This window comes from Pinus tabuliformis, chromosome 7 (genome assembly GCF_031772625.1).
Source record: "Pinus tabuliformis cultivar Carrire ecotype Pingquan chromosome 7, CPIR1, whole genome shotgun sequence".
NCBI lineage: Eukaryota > Viridiplantae > Streptophyta > Pinopsida > Pinales > Pinaceae > Pinus > Pinus tabuliformis.
The window spans coordinates 1314792935-1314814405 of record NC_142293.1 but is presented as its reverse complement, the minus strand read 5'-3'; the positions used below and the strand labels follow the sequence as shown (position 1 = coordinate 1314814405).

General features: G+C 39.2%; 1 protein-coding gene across 3 annotated transcripts in view; it reads left to right on the top strand.

Annotated features, from left to right (window-relative positions):
- Positions 1-21471, top strand: part of IAR1 (ZIP metal ion transporter family) — a 316822-nt gene that overhangs the window by 265471 nt on the left and 29880 nt on the right. For all 3 annotated transcript variants that reach the window (XM_089459678.1, XM_089459677.1, XM_089459676.1), the window contains exons 7-8: positions 2593-2748; positions 3008-3115. In XM_089459678.1, coding sequence (XP_089315804.1) covers positions 2593-2748; positions 3008-3115 — 264 coding nt within the window. The remainder of the gene's footprint in view (positions 1-2592; positions 2749-3007; positions 3116-21471) is intronic.

Sequence of the window (21471 nt, the reverse complement as noted above, 5' to 3'; positions counted from 1 at the left end):
TCACTCAAAATATTATTATTTTATTATTTTAGGGTTTTTGCTTTATTTTATAATTTTTTATTATTTTTTATCCTTTATTATTTTTATTTTCATATAATTTTTTTAATTTTTAATTCATTTTCTAAATGGATCCTCGAACTTAGCCTTTGGAAAAAATTCCCTAGGACCTAGGACTTAGGACTCATGAGGGGATTTACAACATTTTCCAACCCTCAAGACACTTTACATCATGACTTTTACAATTTACATCTTAAGGGGGGAAAACCCCTTTATCATAGACCCTCAATAACCACCCAGTTCTGCGACACAACTATAATCTAGCAGATTAACACACTAGGATTCTCCTAACATTCGAATGACAAAATCAATCTCGGCTTTGGGGTCAGGCTGAAAGAAAACTCTGTCGATCATGGATCGGTGAGACGAAAAACCTTCCGGGACGTAGATTATCATTAGAAAGTTAGGTCCACCCAGGCAATTTACATACACGACTCATATCTGCTAAGATTATTTACATTTCATATATGCAGACTGGGTTTACAACATAAATCGATCAAGCTGTTGATGACTGCAGGATGGCACGGACATGTTGATCAGGTGCTACCCCTTTCTGCCAAGAAAAAAGGGGGTGTACTGCATGGGTAGTTGACCGGTAGTGGTCAACAGAACCAAAACCTTGGCATTACTAATCCAACCACCCAAATTAATGTTCAAATCTGAAGTAGGAGTGAAAACTTTAGGCATATTTTGTTCTGTTTTACTTTGATCTTTGTTACCCTTTCTTTGATAAGTCACCCCCTTATGCCTAACTATCTCAAGGACTTGTTCAGGGGTTAGCTTAGAACAAAGTTTGCATTAAATAGCATAAAATATCTTGGATATCATATTCCTAGGGTTAGGCTTTGCATCTATTATATTGAAAAAGAAAAATATCATTTTATATGCAATTTTCAGCCACATGTTTAGTGTTGACATATAGAGTTTTGTAACTGTTTTATGCATTTTTAGTCATTGAAAAATTGCTGCAACCTTTTTCTTCATTTACTCTTTCAATAGCCTTGCTTCTTTATTTTTTATCATTAATTATAGGCTGTTTTGTTATTTCTGTCATAAATTTTGCATGCTGTAAATTGGAATTATTAAAAGCCCTAATTTATAACAGAAATCATTAATTTCAAGGTGACGTGTTTGGGATCTATTTGAGCCTCTCCAAGACTATTCAAAGTCAAACCTTCTATAGTTAGCCATAGGTCCTTTGAACGCATTACCTCATCTTACCCAAAGCCCTATTTTACTAAATATTATTCTTAGGATTTTATTTAGCAGAATCCTTGGAGGGTATTTAGCCTAGTAATTCTCGGGTTATCTAATCTCTGAGATCTGCTGGGGAAGGCTCCCTTGTGGATATAATATCCATTCACAGAACAACAGGGGAACAACTACTAAGGTGACAATGGTGGCTGATCCCATTGTTTCCCTTAACCTAGAGTGCTTAGTGAGGCTTTGCACTAAGGTGCTAGATTTTGTGTTAACAATGATCTCACTTGAAGTTGATTTTGAGGGTATGTTTTAGATGCTTACTCCCAGGTACAACTACCATCCCTTGATGGATTCTATGAAACTTTTTCAACACTTTCAACACTTTAGAGAGGACGTCCAGTCCCACTTGATGACTCTTCTAGGCCGCAAAGCTAGGATGTTGAACACCTTTTGAGGAGCATTGACCTTGGGATGTATTCAACACTGATGATGCCTTTCTCGTCTCCCTCCATAGCTTGAAACATTGTGCATTTGGACCAGGGCATTACCATTTTTGACCATTTTCCCTACTGGCACTATTTACAGTTTTCCTTCACTGTTTCTTTTTGTTGTAAGTTTTCTTTTGTGAGCTTGATCATGTGGATTTTTTTTTTGAACAGAACTGTTTGTGTCCCATTTAGATTTGCAGCCTGAATTGTGCCCTAATTCTCAAATAGTAACCTTGCTAACCAATAATTTTTCAACTGTTAGCTGAAGGCCGCTGAATGTCATTCAGAAACATTAGTCTATAGTCTATATTATAATAGCTGACTGCATGTATTCTAAATTTCTGTTTACAAATAATAGTGCAGGTTCAAGAGAAATTGTATCTTATTTTATCTTATCTTATGAATTTTCCAATGCATTTTAAGTGGACCTCTAAAATGGCCACGACATCAAATGATACGAACAAAAAGGGTGGATTGCATTTGTTTTTGGTCGAGGAAGGAAAACTGAGATATGATTCCACTCAAATAGTTATTCAAACATGTTATGAGATATAGTAAACATGTAGATGTTGCTTTCTTACATTTTTCAATCTCTTTTGTCTTACAAGGCTCGAAATTAAAACCAGCTTTGAATAATTTGATGAGGTCATTGTGGTTGATCTGAACTCTGTCTCATGTTTCTTGTTTGACATTCCTGGATTTTTCTAATCCTTTCTCAAATGTGTGTGCCGATGGTTATTTGAGCTAAAGAAATAAGATTTAAAAGCATAAAAGTAATATTCTTTTGAAAAAAAGCAGTTTCAGTATCTTTAGCAGTCTTTAATGGTTATGCATACATATACAGCGAAGCAAGTCTACAGGAGCCGGCAAGTTTGAGAAAGAATTTTTAAATTCTTCAGATGTTTCAAGTGAGATTGTGGAAACAGCAGCAGAGCCATCAATGCCTAGTTCAGCATCAAATATGGTGATTGGTTACTTGAATCTCTTTTCAGATGGAGTGGTAAGTTATCCTTTCCCGACAGGGGCATAAAATCCTTATATTCTGACAGGTTGACAACAAAGACCACGCTTGGAGATTCCTAATTTTTGCTGAATTGCTTCAGATCATTGAGATTCATTGAGAGACTAGTCTTGAATGTTGTTTTTTCTTTTATCCATGCACAACTTCAGATGTAGTTCTGTTCTTGGGTTAGCATATGGGATATTATTTTCGTACTTTTAAAACATGGCCCACACTTTATACTTTTGGGCCTTTGCAGCATAATTTTACAGATGGAATGGCTCTAGGAAGTGCATTCCTACTTCATGGATCGGTTGGTGGCTGGTCGCGGACACTATTTTTGCTTGCACATGAGCTTCCTCAGGAGGTATGTGTAGTATGTACTATGTACTGCTCTATTCAGTGCACTCTATCCCAGTTTCATCTATGTAAGATCAAGAATGCTGTTATTGATGAATTATTCAATGCTTATCTGTCAAATTAATTATAACATGTGCTGATTTCTTTGTTCTGTCAATTGAAACGATGCACAATTTTCTCTTCTTTTTCTTTGATTGTGTATTGTAGATAGAAAGCCAAGGGAGCACAACAAGTTGGAAGTTATTTTCGCTCTTTTTAATAAATTACCTAGAAATATCCTTGAAGAAGGTTCCAGATATGTACCAAGAAGGCCACTTTCCATGAAGGACCCACGAAGAAGAAGCTGCTAATGAAAAGGAGAGTCCCTAGTTGAGAGGGAGCTCTGACAAGTCCCTAATTAAGAGGGAGCTTGGGCAAGTTCCTGGTCAGAAGGAGCTTCGGTACATTCCTTTATACGAATGGGCATATCGTTCCTAGTTGAAAGGGAGAGATAGACACAAGATACTTGTCTTAACTTAGGAAGAAAGAATGGAGGATTGGGTAATCATCTCACATCCGATGCTCTTTGAGGAAGTGTAGGGCATGCAAGATAAGAGTAGGCAAGAGGACCGATATTCTTTGAGGGCTGGGAACCCAAGACAAGAATAGTCCTAGAAGGTCATACTCAGTGAACACCCGGGTGGGTATGTACCTTGAGAGACAATGATTCAGGTGTCTATAGTCATTGGTCTTGCCAACATTGTGCTCTGATCTGATAAGAGATAGAGCTGTCAGTGAAGGCCTTGCTGTGGAAACAATGTTGGTTTCTATGATGCTATACAGATGTGATTACCAATCTGATTCTTGTTATGAGAAATTCTTCAGATTGAGAATGACCAAGTACCATTATGAATACCTCCCTAGTTAAGAGGGAGTGTTGTAAAATGTAACTAGGTTCGGTCTTCATAATGACATGATCTTTGTAAATGATGAAATAAAAGGAATAAAATTATTTTTGTATGCCTTGCTACATGGGTTTCATGAGCAAGAGGTTTATTTGTTAGTGGCTCCCATTGAGAGCCTTAGGATTTATTATTAAGTCAAAGAGTCAATGTCATGTATGAAGAAGCTCTTCTTGAGCATGAGTCAATGTATATAAATATGTCTAAATAGCCCTCCAAAAGACAAGCACAAATCTCCTCTTGAAGTCGACCTGCAAGATGAATTAAATAGATCATGTCAGCTTGCATCAATAGACACATCTCTTGACACTGTCATGTCGGCTTAATATGTGGGTCGAACTACTATAAATACCCAGCTAGGGTCTTCGCAAAAGTACAGTGCAAAACTCGGATTCATCTGATGTTTTCAAAGGGCAGTCACAAGAAGGATTTCGGATGTCACTTAGAGGTCTATCCACGGTACAAAGAAAGTCTTGGCCTCCTCACAGTCTTGGTGATCACTGCCTCGACATACTAGACGTAGTCACAGTCTCAACATATTTGTGATGAAGGAGGATCTAGGTGATCTCATAGTGATACACTTTTGGCATACACTCTAGACACAATCACAATCTCAACATAGTTCTGATGAGGAGGATCTCGGTGATCCCACAATGACACACTTTGTCTCGACATACATTCTAGACGCAGTCATGATCTTGACATAGTTGTAATCATGGTCTCGGTCATGATCTTGATGAAGACGTAGTTACAAGGTCATGATCTTGATGAAGATCTCGGTGCAGCTCTCATATCTAAGTGTAGAGATCTCATTGTTATGATGAAGATCTCGGTGGTGCAACAATGATCTTGGTGCAACAAGGTGCAACAATGATGCAACAATAATGATCTCAGTGGTGCAATAGTGAAGGCCTCGATGTTGCAGCAGTGATGACTTTAGTAGCAGTGATGATGATCTCAGCAATGACGAAGAAGAGGATTGGTGTCTTGGTCTTGGAGTGGCTAAATAGGTCAAGGGTCATGGTCTTGGTATTCGTCAATTGGAATCTCTATAAGAAGAATTTGTGCGGGTTTTCCTCTCAAAGAGTGAGAGGTTTTGGCCCTGGCAGAAAGCCAACATCTTGTGTTCTTGTTTTTTCTTGTTTTGGTAACTATTTGAGGAAGCAAGAAAACACAGTCTGATAATAACAAGAGAAGATCATGCTAATAAGAAAAAGTTAACAATACCTCACAAATAGTTAATGGCAAGAAGAATCTTGTTAACCTAATTGCCCTAGATTCTTCAACAATATGATGATCAATGATACATGATGCAACTAGGTGTTACATGGTGCAACTCGGTGCTAGTGACAGTATGAAGGTATGATGCACAATTTTGTGAGGCCAAAGTTCAGGGATATATCACAACGTTTGGATGTTGTAGTGATCATGTTTTGAAGAAATCGAAGAATCAAGGAAGAAGGATGACTGTGTCTTGGTCTGGGAATGGAAACATAGGTCAAGGGTCTTGGTTTTGGTATTCATCAATTGGAATCTCTATAAGAAGAATTTGTGCGGGTTTTCCTCTCAAAGAGTGAGAGGTTTTGGCCCTGGCAAAAAGCCAACATCTTGTGTTCTTGTCTCTTTTGTTTTGGTAACTATTTGATGAAGTAAGAAAACACACTCTAATAAAAACAAGAGGAGATTGTGCTAATAAGAAAATGTAAAAGGTACCTCACAAATAGTTATCATCTTGAGAAGAATCTTATTAACCTAATTGCCCTAGATTCTTCAACAGTCTTGTGGAGCAGTTGTTTGACCATTGAAGTAACTCATTCATACATTCTATTTGTTAAAAGTTGAAGGGTTGGAATGTTAATTTTTGCAACTAGGGTCAAATTCCACATTGGACAACTCAGATTACCAAGATGATGCTTGCATTAAATTCCTCTTTTCGAGAGGACCAAAATCGACCTAAAGATCACCTAATTTGGTTAAGCGGAAGTTAAGTTTTGAATTATTTTATTCATACATACATTATGGAATGGGTCAGCTCTAACCACATGGGTAACTGCTTGGGTCAATCTTAACCCCAAATTAACCCTCAGGAAAGCCTATAAAAGGAAGCGACCTCAAGTTCATTTCAACACATCATCTTTCTATTCTTCTATTTTGTCTTGGCTCACACAGGTACGTCAGAAGGAGTTCGCATAGGGTCCGAAATCACAGGAAAAAGGTTTGCTTTGAGTTTGGGTTTTCTGGATCTTGGTCGCTGGCACTGAACAAGACATTTTTTTCCCTAGTCGCAGGCACAAAGTAAGCAAGGGAGCGACTCTGGCTCTCTGGTCGCTCGAAGTTAGTTTAGTGAGAGCGACTCTGGGTTTAGAGGCAGATCGAAAGGTTCAGGTCCCAGTCGCTTGAATAGAGTAGTCCTGGGAGCGACCAGGACATCAGGGATGCTCGCACATCAACAGTAAGGGAGCGACTCTGGGTTTTAGCTGTATTATGCCACAGTTGCATGCATAAAGGCTTCCTAAGAGTGAATCTGCAGCCATAGTCGCTTGCATACAGTATCCAAGAGTGCGACCCGGGAGTTTCGGTCACACGCAGACAATGTTGATGAGGGTGACCCAAGTTCAGATCTAGGGTTTGACATCTTGGCTTTAGTTGACTTCAGTGATCTGGTAGATCTAGATTTCTATTTGCTGTGACAAAGATTTGTAGATCTTATTTGTTATTCTCTGCTGCAATTATATGTATTGGGCTCATTGTACTCTCTGCTGAAATCTTTTTATGACAATCTACTAAAGAAGAAGATTTGAAATGGTTTCCCCCTTGTGGGGGTTTTCCCTGGTCTTGGACCAATTTGTTGTCTCTTATGGTTGTATTGTTGTCTTCTTTGTCACTTCATATATTGTCCTTTCTTCAGTTACGTTTATGATTGATTATATTGCTAAAAATTGGATACATTGTTAATGAAAAGATAAATTGGGCTAAAGTAACTGATACATGTTGAAGAATCAAGGGCATCTAGGTAGGATGAGATTCTTCTGACGACGATAACTATTTGTGAGGTCCTTTTCACTTTTTCTTATTAGCACAATATTCTCTCATTATTATTATTAGAGTGTATTCTCTTACATCATCAAATAGTTACCAAAACAAAAGAGACAAGAACACAAGATGTTGGCTCTCAACCAGGGCAAAACCTCTCTCTCCTAGAGAGTAAAACCCTTCTGCAAATTTCTCTTATTGAAGCTTCAATTGACAAATGCCAAACCCTAGACCCTTGATGAGTAGATACTCCAAGCACAAGACACAATCTTTCTTCCTTTTGTTCTTCAATCAATGCCTTCTTTTGCTCTGCACCTTGATCTCTTTCTTCACACTTCTTCTGACAATTGATAGCACCTTTCTTCGCTCTTTTTCCAGCAACTGTAGAAACCCTAGGTCTCCTTATAGACCTCTACTTTGGTGTCTTCCTTTCCTTTTTTTATCTCGCTACGCAGTCTTCCTTCTCTTTGATACTTGGGCTAGAGAATGAGGTTCTTCTTGAGGTATATTTTTGAGTTAGAGGCTGATCCTCTAACCCTACTGCAGATCTGATTTTTCCTTGCACGTGTGGATGATTAGGGCTCAAGATTGTCCTTCTAGGTTGCTCCCTTCATTCACTTGAGGTGGGACCTTCTTCGCTTGAGATGGAGGCCTATTTGGAGCCTCTTTTCCACCCAAACAAGTTCTCTTAGGTTGCTGCAATTCTGGATCTGATATGGCAGCAGACTTACCCTCTTTTCCTTCGCACATTTGACCGAATTAGACCGCAAAACAAACCTCCCAAACTCGACTTCTTCTTCCTTCTTCCTTCTTCTTCGCTGCCCTAGAATCACCTTATATGCACCTTTTTCACACCTCTTTTCGTCCTTTCTTCTTCGCTGATTTCAGAGATGATTTATGATACTTTTGTGAGGTCGAACTGCCCTATATATAGGAGATTGTCCCTCCTATTTGGGCTGACTTGAGCTAGTGAGGCTGACATGTCCTTAAGTGCACCAAAAAAATCATTTTTGAGCTGACTTTGAAGAGGAGACTTGTCTTTGCTTTGGAGGATCACCTTTGACATATTTCTTTGACTCTAGTACATAGATTTACATAGTGTAACATGCCCTCATGGGTCTTTAACAATTACATTGACTCTTTGACTTTCCTAGAAGCACTTAAACATGTGCTTGACCTATGCAATGAGCAAGAAACTCATTTTTACAAATGAATAAAATAATAATTTTTGTATTCAAGCTTCTATGATCCATAATGAATTCAACAAAGTCTTTCGGTAGAAATCACATGAGAGAATTTTTTGGTTCGAAACCCCTGTTTTAAAATTCGGCCGAATCGAATCCGAAACAGCCAAGTTGATCCGAGTCATTGAAGAATTTTATGACCCAGTAGAAAAACCAGTTCGGGAGGCTCATGACTCGGCCGAGTTGTTGCATGACTCGGCCGAGTCATTAAACCCGGCCAGTCACCCCAAAAAACAACGATTTTTCTAACTTTTTTTTTAACTTTTTAACATTTAGCTGATTGTTGGGGACTCCAAGGTGTTTTCTAAATTGGTTAAGTGCTATTTGGGGTCCATTCCCCTCTCCTAGTATTGATATGCTATTCAAATTTCATGGTAATGTTAAATTCTTAAAGTAAAAGTGACATTCTCCTTAAAGTAAAATTGACATCTTAAATTTTTAACATTACCATGAAATGACTTAGGATGTTTGAGAGTGGTTCCGGCCTCATTGGATTTCATATGGAGAAAGTAGAATTTTAGATTTCATTCAAAATCCAGCAGACTTATCAGTTTTTCAGGATTTCAGGATTGGAGGATTGCAATGTTTCCATTGAATTTTGTCATGTATTAGGGTATGGAACTCGTATTTAATCAAGAGAACCAATCCCTCTATGTACCTTGATGTTAGTGACATTGGTTGTCGAACTCCTCTAGGATTCGCTCCCAAACCAGGAGCTTCTAAAAATGTCACTCCCGCTCCCATTTTCGCTCTCGCTCCCCACTTTCGCTCCCGCTCCCAAGTAACACTGAGCCAGATGATGTTGGCAACTCTAGCAGTAGCCAGTGGTACTAGTCATAGAATTTTGTTGTAGAGGCCATTTATAGCCTCCTTGGTTATGTGTTTTTGTTTTGATCTCTATATCATCATCGTGTATGTATTGGACAGTGCACTGGGTGCCATTTTGATATAATGGATATATTCATGAGCCTACTTTGATCATATGTTGTCTTCTATCTATATTCTAATGTTGTGTGTTTGGAAACATGAATGAAAATCTTTAAAATTATGTGTTTTTATAAAAAATAAATATTTAATGTATTTTTTACAACGACCGAGTCATTGAAATCGAGCCGGCCGAGTCGATACCGAGTCGGAGTCGGAGTCGGAGTTGACCCTCAGTTGAGTCGAAGTCAGAGTCGGAGTTTTAAAACATTGTTCGAAACGCGTCGGCCAAAAACTTCTCTCATGTGATTTCTGTCGAAAGACTTTGTTTAAAATAATAATTCTTTTCTCTTATGAGTACAAAGATCAAAATTAAATTTATGAAGACTGAACCTAGTTTCATTTTCTTCAACACTCCCTCTTAACTAGGGAGGTATTCATAACTCATTTTACAAGTGTTTGGGCATTTTCAATCTGAATAATTCAGATAACAGAAATCGAATTGGCAATCCATCTGTTATAGCATCATAGTAACCAACATTGTTTCCACAATAAGGCCTTGAATGACAGCTTTATCTTTCATTATATCAGAGCACAATGTTGGCGAGACCAATGACTATAGACACCTTCATCATTGTCTCTCAAGGTACATACCCACTTGGGTGTTCACTGAGTATGACCTTCTGGGACTATTCTTGTCTTGGGTTCCCAACCTTCAAAGAATATCGGTCCTCTTGCCTACTCTTGTCTTGGATGCCCTACACATCCTCAAAGAGCATCAGATGTTAGATGATTACCCAATCCTCCATTATTTCTTCCCAACTGAAGACAAGAATGTTGTGTCTATCTTTCCCTCTCAACTAGGGAAGATATGACCATTCCTGTAAAGGAATGTACCCAAGTTCCGTCTGACCAGGGACTTAACCAAGGTCCCTCTTAGTTAGGGACTTTGTGAGAGTTCCCTTTCAACTAGGGACTCTTCTTTTCATCATCAATTTTTTTTGTGGGTCCTTTAGCTGCTTGATCAGTTTCTTTCCTTGAGGTCATGAAATTTAGTCGAGCTTCTTCCTTGTAAGGCATCAGCTATCGATCACTTTCCTTCTTGGTTTGTCATGCCATTCCTTTCTTCATGGTAAGTGGGCTTCTTGGTACATATCTGGAACCTTCTTCATATGGCTACTTCTTCTCATCATGCTTCTTTAAGGAATTTCCATCCACCACATGAATTCTAGTTGTACTTGCACTTACAACTCTTGTTCCAGTAGCCTTGCATGACCCCATCTAGATATTACTCAAGAAAAATCAAAATATAACATTAAGTCAAATAGTACCTTTTGAGATGGCTCTTCATCATGACATCTTTTGTTGGCTTGAACCATCAACATCCTGTATGTTTCACATCTCCAAGGCCTTTTCAGGTGTCAAGGGTCCTTTGATCTCTTTCTTTCTTTGTCAGAGTTCTCGTGCCTTCTTCTGGGAGATGTCTTAACAAATTTGTCGGATGCTGATCCCTAGTGTCCATGGTGTCCTTTTACCCCTGATCTCTTTTCCCATATGCTTCTTTATAGGTTTCCTAGTCAATCACTTCATACTTCATATGAGGTCATTTCTCATGTTGACTTTTATTAGTGTGTGAACCATGCCTTCGTGCATATTCTTAATGAAAGAGATCTACCCTATTCTTGACCATGCTTCCAGAGCAATTCCCCATGCTCATTAATACAAATGATGACATGACTTAACTGAAAAACATAGATGCATACATACCTCATATTAGTTCTTTCCTTGTTCACCTCAGCTTCCTTTGACAACTTCCTTGATTGAGATTACCTCAATCTCCTTTGCTTTCTTACATATTTCTCTACCTATATCCTTTCTTGAATCCCCATAGGTGGAATTCTCATCAAGACATTTGCCTTTTCTGAAAATCATGAACCTTCTATTGAAGATTCCACCAGAGGATTCTTATAGTCCTCATCCTACAAATGCTCCTTCCTGTTGATGATAGTGGCCTTCTAAGATGATTCTTCCTAATCATGATCATTCCTTTATGGAATGATGAGGTCATTCAATGGCCACTTCTATATGAATATCTATATATGAGTTATCTCTACACAATGCTCCTATATTTCTGAAGATGCCATTCTTATAAATCATGCATTCTATCCTGTTGCTACATATTCCTATGATATCCATAATTTTAAAGAGAACTTATGTGAAGAAGTTGATCTCAGTCATAGTAGAGATCCAAAGGGGCTTCCTTCTTTTGTTTCTTTTCTTCTTCTTTCACTCCTTGGGTAATGTGGGCTTCTTCTCGTTTCCTCTTATTGTTGTCCTTCTTGAACTTAGGACAATCGCTCTTATAGTATCCATATTCTTGGCAGCCAATGCATTGGACTTTGGACATATCTCTTTTACCCTTTCCTTGTTGGCCATAGCAGCAAATGCCTACTCCTTTGATCTCACATCATCTTTGGCTTTGAGTCTAGTCTTCTCAATTTTGCATAGAGACCAAAGTTCATTCAACGGGGTAACTTCTTTCTTGGCATATATACTTGATGTGAAGTTGTTCCATTCCTTAGGTAATGCATTGAGCACCACAATTGTCATCTCTCTATTTGACATAACTTCTCCTAGTTCTTGTAGCTGGTCTCTCACCTCAGAGATCTTCATGGAGTAGGGAGCTATTCCTTCTTCTTTGGATATCTTCATTTTATATAATTCATTATGCAACGATATCACTTCTCCAGCTGTACTATCTGAGAATAGCTCCAGCAGCTTATCATAATTTTCTTTAGATGTTTCAAGTTTGGAAACATAAGGAATGAGAGGGTCTTTTATGGATTCTATCAGAATCCTTTGAGCCCTTGTTTCATCCTTATTATACTTTGCTAGGGCTTGAGTTTGTTCCTTTGCAAGAACAGTGACATTCCCTTTGATGTAGTCCATAACTTCATTTTCTTTTAGAAGTAGATCAATCCTCTTTTTCCATGCAAGGAAATTAGCAGTCCCAACCAATTTGTTGCTTTCCCTGCAAAAAGACATTTTGATATGTTCAGAAGAGGACATAAAATTACTTGAGAGAGTTACTGTGAAGAGATCTTGCAGCTTCCTTGAAAATTTGATAATTTAGCTTCTTAGATCTTGGAGTTCTTCAAGATGCTTCCTTCAAGGTGCCTTATGAGAGATCAACTTGGTGATGAAGACTTCTCAATATGTAGTTCTGGGGATCTTCACTGGTAGGCCTTGATCTTGGGTGCCTTCCTTTGAAGATGAAGAATCTTTGAAGGAGACTCTTCTTGGATGATCCTTCTTGTAGATGCCTTTAGATGGAAGGCTTTCTTTTTTCTTTGTTCCTAGAATGGTAGTCCTTCTTGATGGATCTAGAACCCTAGTTTGTAGATTTGATTCTTAAACCTTTGTGTTCTTGAGTTGCCCTTCCTTGATGTGTCACCTTAGCTTTGATACCATGTTGAAGAATCTAGGGCATCTAGGTAGGATGAGATTCTTCTGACAATGATAACTATTTGTGAGGTACTTTTTACTTTTTGTTATTAGCACAATCTTCTCTTATTATTATTAGAGTGTGTTTTCTTACTTCATCAAACAGTTACCAAAACAAAAGAGATAAGAATAGAAGATGTTGGCTCTCAGCCAGGGCAAAACCTCTCTCTCCTAGAGAGTAAAACCCTTCTGCAAATTTATCTTATTGAAGCGTCAATTGACAAATGCCAAACCCTAGACCCCTGACTAGTGGATCCTCCAAGCACAAGACATAGTCTTTCTTCCTTTTTTCTTCAATCAATGCCTTCTTGTGCTCTGCACCTTGATCTCTTTCTTCTCACTTCTTTCGACAACTGATAGCACATTTCTTCGCTCTTTTCCGGTGACTGCAGAAACCCTAGGTCTCCTTAGAGACCTCTTCTTTGGTGTCTTCCTTTCCTTCTCTACCTCTCTAGGCAGTGTTCCTTCTCTTTGATACTTGGGCTAGAGAATGAGGTTTTTCTTGTGGTATATTTATGAGTTAGAGGTTCTTCTTGTGGTATATTTATGAGTTAGAGGTTCTTCTTGTGGTATATTTCTAAGTTAGAGGCTGATCCTCAAACCCTACTGCAGATTTGATTTTTCCTCGCACGTGTGGATGATTAGGGCTCAAGATTGTCCTTCTAGCTTGCTCCCTTCCTTCACTTGAGGTGGGACCTTCTTCGCTTGAGATGGAGGCCTATTTGGAGCCTCTTTTCCACCCAAACGAGTTCTCTTAGGTTGCTGCAATTCTGGATCTGATATGGCAGCAGACTTACCCTCTTTTCCTTCGCACGTGTGACAGAATTTGACCCCAAAATAGACCTCCCAAACTTGGCTTCTTCTTCCTTCTTCTTCGCTGCCCTCGAATCACCTTATATGCACCTTTTTCACACCTCTTTTTGTCCTTTCTTCTTCGCTGATTTATGATACTTTTGTGAGGTCGAACTGACCTATATATAGGAGACTGTTCCTCCTATTTGGGTCGACTTGAGCTAGTGAGGCTGGCATGTCCTTAAGTGCACCAAAAAAATCATTTCTGAGCCGACTTTGAAGAGGAGACTTGTCTTTGCTTTGGAGGATCACTTTTGACATATTTCTTTGACCTAGTACATAGATTTACATAGTGTAACATGCCCTCATGGGTATTTAACAATTACATTGACTCTTTGACTTTCATAGAAGCACTTAAACCTATGTAATGAGCAAGAAACTCATTTTTACAAATGACGAAAATAAAAATTATTTTCTTTTACAAGTACAAAGATCAAAATTATATCTATGAAGACCGAACCTAGTTACACTTTCTTCAACACTCCCTCTTAACTAGGGAGGTATTCATAAATCTTTATACAATGTGTTTGGACATTTTCAACCTAAAGAATTCACATAAGAGAATTCGAATTGGCAATCCATTTGTTATAGCATCATTGTAACCAACATTGTTTTCACAACAAGGCCTTGACTGACAACTCTATCTTTCATTAGATCAGAGCACAATGTTGGCGAGACCAATGACTATAGACACCTTCATCATTTTCTCTCAAGGTACATACCCATCCAAGTGTTCATTGAGTATGACCTTCTAGGACTATTCTTGTCTTGGGTTCCCAACTCTCAAAGAATATCGGTCCTTTTGCCTACTCTTGCCTTGGATGCCCTACACATCCTCAAAGAGCATCGGATGTCAGGAAGAAGGCAAAAGGAGGTCCATCAAGGAAGCCTCCTTCTCAGAATTCAAAAGGAAGGAATGCCTCCTTCTCAGAATTCAAAAGGAAGGAATGACAAATCGTTATCTCATATTGAATGCTTCAATTGTCACAAGATAGGTCATTGTGCTCGTTACTGTCCCGAAAGGAGCAAAAGATCATGCTACAACACCAGAGGCAACTACAATAACAAAAGAAGAAAGGACTATCAAAAGAAGAACCATGATAGAGGATATGAAAGAAGAAAAAGAGACTCCTCAAGTGAATGTGAAGAAAATTGTCCTCCTCAAAAGAAATTGAAGGCTCCAAGGTATGAAAGTAATGTTGTAAATAAATCTGAATACATTCTTATTTCTGCTCTTACTAGTTTTTCTCCACCGAATTTGTGGGATAGTTGGTTGGTTGATAGTGGGGCCACTCATCATTTCTCTGGTTACAATGAAGTCCTTTCTAATCTGGTAGAGAGGGATACTAAGCTAAAGATCATTCTTGGAGACAACTCCACTCATCTCGTGTAAGGCTTTGGGTCTGTCAAATTTCTGTTGAATTCGGGGAAATCAGTTCTGCTGCATGATATTATGTATGTACCAAGATTAATGAATAATATGGTATTTGTATCCACATTGGAAGATAAAGGGATGAGGGTTGCCTTCATCAAAGGAAAAGTTTTAACTTGGCCTGCCGATTCACCTATGAAAGATGCATTCACATTAGGAACGAGATTTGAAGGACTCTATAGAGTCATTGGAAGATCTCTTCTAGCATTGGTTCATAATACCAATCATTTGAGTGAATTATGGCACTGCAGATGGGCTCATCTTCATTATGATGCACTTCTGAAATTGAAGAAATTGGTCTCTGGTATTCCTGATGTTCAAGCTCATCATGATGGAGTTTGTTCAAGTTGTGCAAGTGGAAAGAAAATGAGGGGACCATTTCCCTCTAGTAAGAACAAGACAAATGACATCCTCCATCTCATTCATTCTGATATATGTGGTCCGATGCCTGTACATTCTGTTGGTGGTCATCTCTACTACATCACCTTTATTGACGACTTCTCAAGAAAGACATGGATATACTATCTTAAGCACAAGGATGAAGCCTTCAAAACATTCAAGGAATTCAAAGCCTTGATCGAAAATCAATTAGGAAAGAGAATCAAAGTCTTCAGGTCAGACAATGGAGGCGAATACATGTCAAAAGAATTCATAACATTTTGCAAGAAAGACAGAATCAAGAAGGAAATGATTGTGCCATATACTCCTGAATAGAATGGTCTAGCTGAAAGGAAGAACTGGTCTATATTAGAAGTTGCTCGTGCTATGCTCCATGATCAAAAGGTGCCAAAGTTCCTTTGGGCAGAAGCAGCATCCATTGCTGTATATGTTCAAAACAGGGTGCCTCATCAAGCATTAGAAACCAGGACTCTTGAAGAAATATTCACAGGCATTAAGCGTTGTATCAACCATCTTCGTGTATTTGGATGCCCCGTATATTTTCATGTGTTGAAGGACAAAAGGAACAAATTGGAAGCTACTGGTAGAAAAGGTACATTTGTGGGTTATTGTGAAAATTCTAAAGCATATAGAACTTATATTCCTGGCCAGAGGAAGGTCGAGATTAGTAGGGACGTAACATTTGATGAAGATGTAGCTCTTGGAAAAGCAAGAGATCTTCCTCCACCTCCTCCCAAGGAAGAGAATGATGACTGGGATATTCTGGATGGTCCGTCCGTCCCTGAGTTCGATATGGTTGATGAGCCCATAGAGCCTATGGATCCGTTAGGTCCTCCTCCAAGTGATCCTCCCTCTAAAAAGAGATCACTTTGGCTCCACGATACTTTACAGGATACTGAAAGAAATGTCCCCATTTGCAGATCATTTAGAGAAAGGAAACAACCTTGCAAGTATCAGGGATATGTTGCTGCTAGGATTACTATGATTCAAGCTGAACTGTCCACATTTGAAGAAGCTGTAAAAGAACAAGTTTGGAAGGATGCTATGGCGAAGAATATGAATCAACTATGAAAAATGATGTATGGGATGTTGTACCTAGGCCGAATGGGAAATCTGTTGTCACTTCAAAATGGCTATTCAAAATCAAACATGAAATTGATGGCAGCATTGAGAAATATAAACCAAGGTTCGTAGTCTGAGGCTTCTCTTAGAAAGAGGGAGAAGATTATGATGACATATTTGCTTCCGTAGCTCGATATACAACCATCCGTTCTATAGTTTCCCTTGTTGCGAGTTAGGGATGGACTCTTCATCAGATGGATGTAAAGACCACATTCCTTCATGGCATGTTACAGGAAGAGGTATATGTTGAACAACCACAAGGATTCGAAGTGGAAGATCGAAGAACTCATGTTTGCAGGTTGAAGAAGGCATTGTATGGTTTGAAGCAAGCTCCCCGAGCTTGGTATGCACACATTGACAGTTACTTAGTGAAGCTGGGATTCACAAGAAGCAATGATGATCCTAACCTCTACTTCAAGATAGTTCAAGGTATGCCATTGATTTTGGTTTTATATGTTGATGATCTATTCTTGATAGGTAGTGAGCCTCTGATGATCGAGTGTAAGAGGAAGCTAGCCTCTAAATTTGAGATGAAAGACCTTGGTCTCATGCACTACTTTTTGGGCCTTGAGGTGTGGCAAAGGCCTAGTGAGATTTTCCTTTCACAAGGAAAATATGTTGTAAATTTGCTGGAAAGATTTGGAATGACTGAATGCAAATCCATGGTTACATTGATGGAAATGAACTTCAAGAAGTTATGTGGAGATGCTGCAGGACTAGCCTTAGAAAATCCATCCCAGTATAGACAATTGATTGGGGCTCTGATGTTCCTTGTGAACACTCGTCCAAACATATGCTATGCAGTAAACGCATTGAGTCAATTCATGACTGAGCCCCTCCACATACATTGGATAGTTGCCAGACACATATTGAGATATTTGCAGGGGTCGATCACACTTGGCCTCAGATATTCTGTCGGAAATGTTCAACTTCATGGATACATTGATGCTGATTGGGCTGAAAACATTATCGATAGAAAGAGTACATCTGGATGTTGCTTTAGCTTTGGATCTGCCATGATATCCTGGATGAGTAGGAAACAAAAGTCTGTAGCATTGAGCACATCCGAAGCATAATACATTACTGCTAGCATGGCTAGCTTTGAAGCAGTCTCATTGAGAAAGCTCTTTGGAGATCTACTTGAGCAGGTCCTAGATACTACAGTGATATACTGTGACAACAAGAGTGGGATCTGTTTGGCAAAAAATCTCGTGTTTCATGACAAGTCCAAGCATATTGAGATTCGATATCACTTCATTCGAGACATGGTGCAGAGAGGAGTTGTCAAGCTCCATCACATATCGACAGATGAACAAATTGTTGATATTCTCACCAAGGCATTACCAAAAGGAAAGTTCTTGGTCTTCAGAGAGCAGCTTGGATTGATGGATGTGGCCCCTCGGATAAGGGGCAACGTTGATCGAGAACACTGAGCCAACTCTTCCCCCCTGTTTGAGCTCCCAGGGTGAGGAATTGAGGGAAAAGGGCTCCTGGGGTTGAGGGAACTCTGGACAATAGGGAACTCCCCTATTTGTTACCCATAGGGTTGAGGGTTTTACTCCCTTGTCTGGTCTTTGTAGAGTATACCCCAGTTGGCATCATACCCACAAGCAGGGCTTGTTGGGAATATTACTCCTCATTTGGCCAACGAGTTGAGGGTGTGCTTGGGGTGTACAACCCAAGGCGATTATGATGCAAGTGTTCTACCACATGACTACTAAGAATCATTGTTGGGAAGATTGGTAGGCAATAGGATTCTGGGTTGAGGGTAAAGCTCCCCAATGAAATGCTGGGTTGAGGGTAAAGCTCCCGATGAGATTTCAGGGTTGAGGTTTTACTCCCTTGTTTGATGAGTTATGCTATTACTAGATAAGGGTGGAAGCTATTGCTCCCCGATTCTTCTTCTAGATCCGAGAAAGTTTTAGCAGATAAAGTTGAGTAGAGACAGTCAAAGCATTACAACAACTTGATAGGTTGACCAACTGACAGATTTTGACAGATGGAATTCTTCCTAGTTGAGAGGGAGTGTTAATTTTTGCAACTAGGGTCAAATTCCCATTGGACAACTCAGATTACCAAGATGATGCTTGCATTAGATTCATCTTTTCGAGAGGACGAAAATCGACCTAAAGATCACCTAATTTGGTTAAGCGGAAGTTAAGTTTTGAATTATTTTATGCATACATACATTATGGAATGGGTCGGCTCTAACCACATGAGTAACTGCTTGGGTCAATCTTAACCCCAAATTAACCCTCAGGAAAGCCTATAAAAGGAAGCAACCTCAAGTTCATTTCAACACATCATCTTTCTATTCTTCTATTTTGTCTTGGCTCGCACAGGTACACCAGAAGGAGTTCGCACAGGGTCCGAAATCACAGGCGAAAGGTTCGCTCTGAGTTTGGGTTTTCTGGATCTCGATCGCTGGCACAAAATAGGACATTTTCATCCCTGGTCGCAGGCACAAAGTAAGCAAGGGAGTGACTCTGGCTCTCTAGTCGCTCGCAGTCAATTTAGTGAGAGTGACTCTGGATTTAGAGGCAGATCAGAAGGTTCAAGTCCTCGGTCGCTCGAACAAAGTAGTCCTCGGAGCAACCAAGACATCAGGGACGCTCACACAACAACAGTAAGGGAGCGACTCTGGGTTTTAGCTGTATTATGCCACATTCACATGCATAAAGTCTTCCTGAGAGCGACTCTGCAACCATAGTCGCTTGCATACAATATCCGAGATAGCGACCCGAGAGTTTCAGTCGCACGTAGAGAGTGTTGATGAGGGTGACTTGAGTTCAGATCTAGGGTTTGACATCTTGGCTTCAGTTGACTTCAATGATTTGGTAGATCTGAATTTCTATTTGCTGTTACACAAATCTGTAGATCTGATTTGTTATTATCCGTTGCAATTATATGTATTGGGCTCATTGTACTCTCTGCTGAAATCTTTTTATGACGATCTACTAAAGAAGAAGATTTGAAAGGGTTTCCCCCTTGTGGGGTTTTTCCCTGGTCTTGGACCAATCTACTATCTCTTATGGTTGTGCTGTTGTCTTCTTTGTCATTGCATATATTGTTCTTTCTTTAGTTACGTTTATGATTGATTATACTGCTAATAATTGGATGCATTGTTAATGAAAAGATAAATTGGGCTAAAGTAACTGATACAACATAGAACAATCAGAAAATTTAACATGGAGCCCTAGGGGTTGGAGCCTCTATAAAACAAGGTTGGAGCCTTGAGGAAGATAGGGTTGGAGCCCTAGAGGTTGGAGCCTCGTAAAGCCCAAGTTGGAGCTTGGCAACAAGTTGGAGCCTGGTGGATTGAAGGGTTGGAGCCCTCAACATTATTGTACTCAATTTATTGTAAAAAGAGGATTGATGTCCTCATCTATTCTTTAATAAAATTCTTATTATTTACTTTCTGATTGTAATTGTGAAAAATATTAACAGGCATTAATTATAACAATTGAGTGAAACACTGATTCACCCCCCTCTCACTATTTCAACAATCAGATAGGTTTGCTCTATGTGAATGTATGCTTTCATTTAGAATATGAATTCACTTATGTGTTGAAAGCAAAGGCTATAGTGCCTTTGCAAAGCTATCTTATTGTCTTCTACCTCAACTTTTGCAAATGTGTTTTTATAGCATATGGTTCAGAAATTGTGGCTCCTACTTCTGTGATCTTTGCTATCTGTAGTTGTTAACGACTGACACCATAAAAGCACAAGAATGCATTTTTCCATAAGCTTGATAGCTTCTTCGAAGGTAATATCTTCATGCCATTCATCACGAAAATTTGGCCTAGCAAGATGATTACCAAATATAGTATTAACATGGTTCTCCTCATAATGCACACCTATCATATTGACTGTGCCCAGGTATTTTTGACCAATCTTGACTCCACCCAGAACAAGTGTATTCTGCAGAGGATTGAATTTATTTCACCGAGATCCAAATCAACCTTTCCTTCTTAGTATGTTCAATAATCTAAAGGATGGTGCTCAAATTCTCTTCTTCAAAAGAATGAGCAAACCTATCAATTGCATGGTCGATTAACACTGAAATGTTTGACCGCAATGTTCCACATGTTTTTGTGAAAAATCGGAAACCCGATTCTTATTGCAGCAACTGGAAATAATTCTCCTAATTGTTAAATTACTTCTTCACAATTTCTTTACTGTGTGCTACAACAAATACTGAATCAATCACTCTGCAACCTTCACAAATAAACTACAAAAGAAATAAACACTGGAAGAAATACTAGCACACACACATAAAATGACACAATTATTTTTGGACCAATGTCCTTGGAAAAACCCAACTCGGGAAAACCGGTGTAGCAGCTGAGGGTTTTATTATTATGTAGCAGTGAAATAAATTGAGTACAACTGGATGCCGAAACTGGCAATCCTACAGAGAAATAATGACAAGAAAATTTAGTGAGGATAAATTCCTCACTCCATAGGAAAATCTCGGCATTGACCTCAGTTCAAATTGAGCTGTCCAAACGGCCTCTTCCTAGTCACTGCGTCACCCTAGCGCAGTTGCTGCTGCACTCAGCTTGGAACAACTTCTCCTCAAGCCGTCTAACTAGCTGCTGTCTAGGAAAACGTCTCTCCTGGCCTCTAGAACCTTTGCCCAACTTCTAGCATTGAAATTCTGCTTCTCCCCAACAATTCGACTTTGCCTCTAGAGGCTACTGCGCTGCTCTGTATCAGACTCACTGTGGCATCTCTGCCTCTCTTCAAATGCACTCACCGGATTTGGAAAAGCTTCCTCTAGCTTCATTGTGTCTCCCCCTCTCTCACTACTTAGATCTCACTGGATTTCTCTTTGACAACTGACTGCTGCTACTCTGGAAATCGATCTGCTCATGAAATCGAACTCTCCAAGTGATTTCTCCAAGCCCCA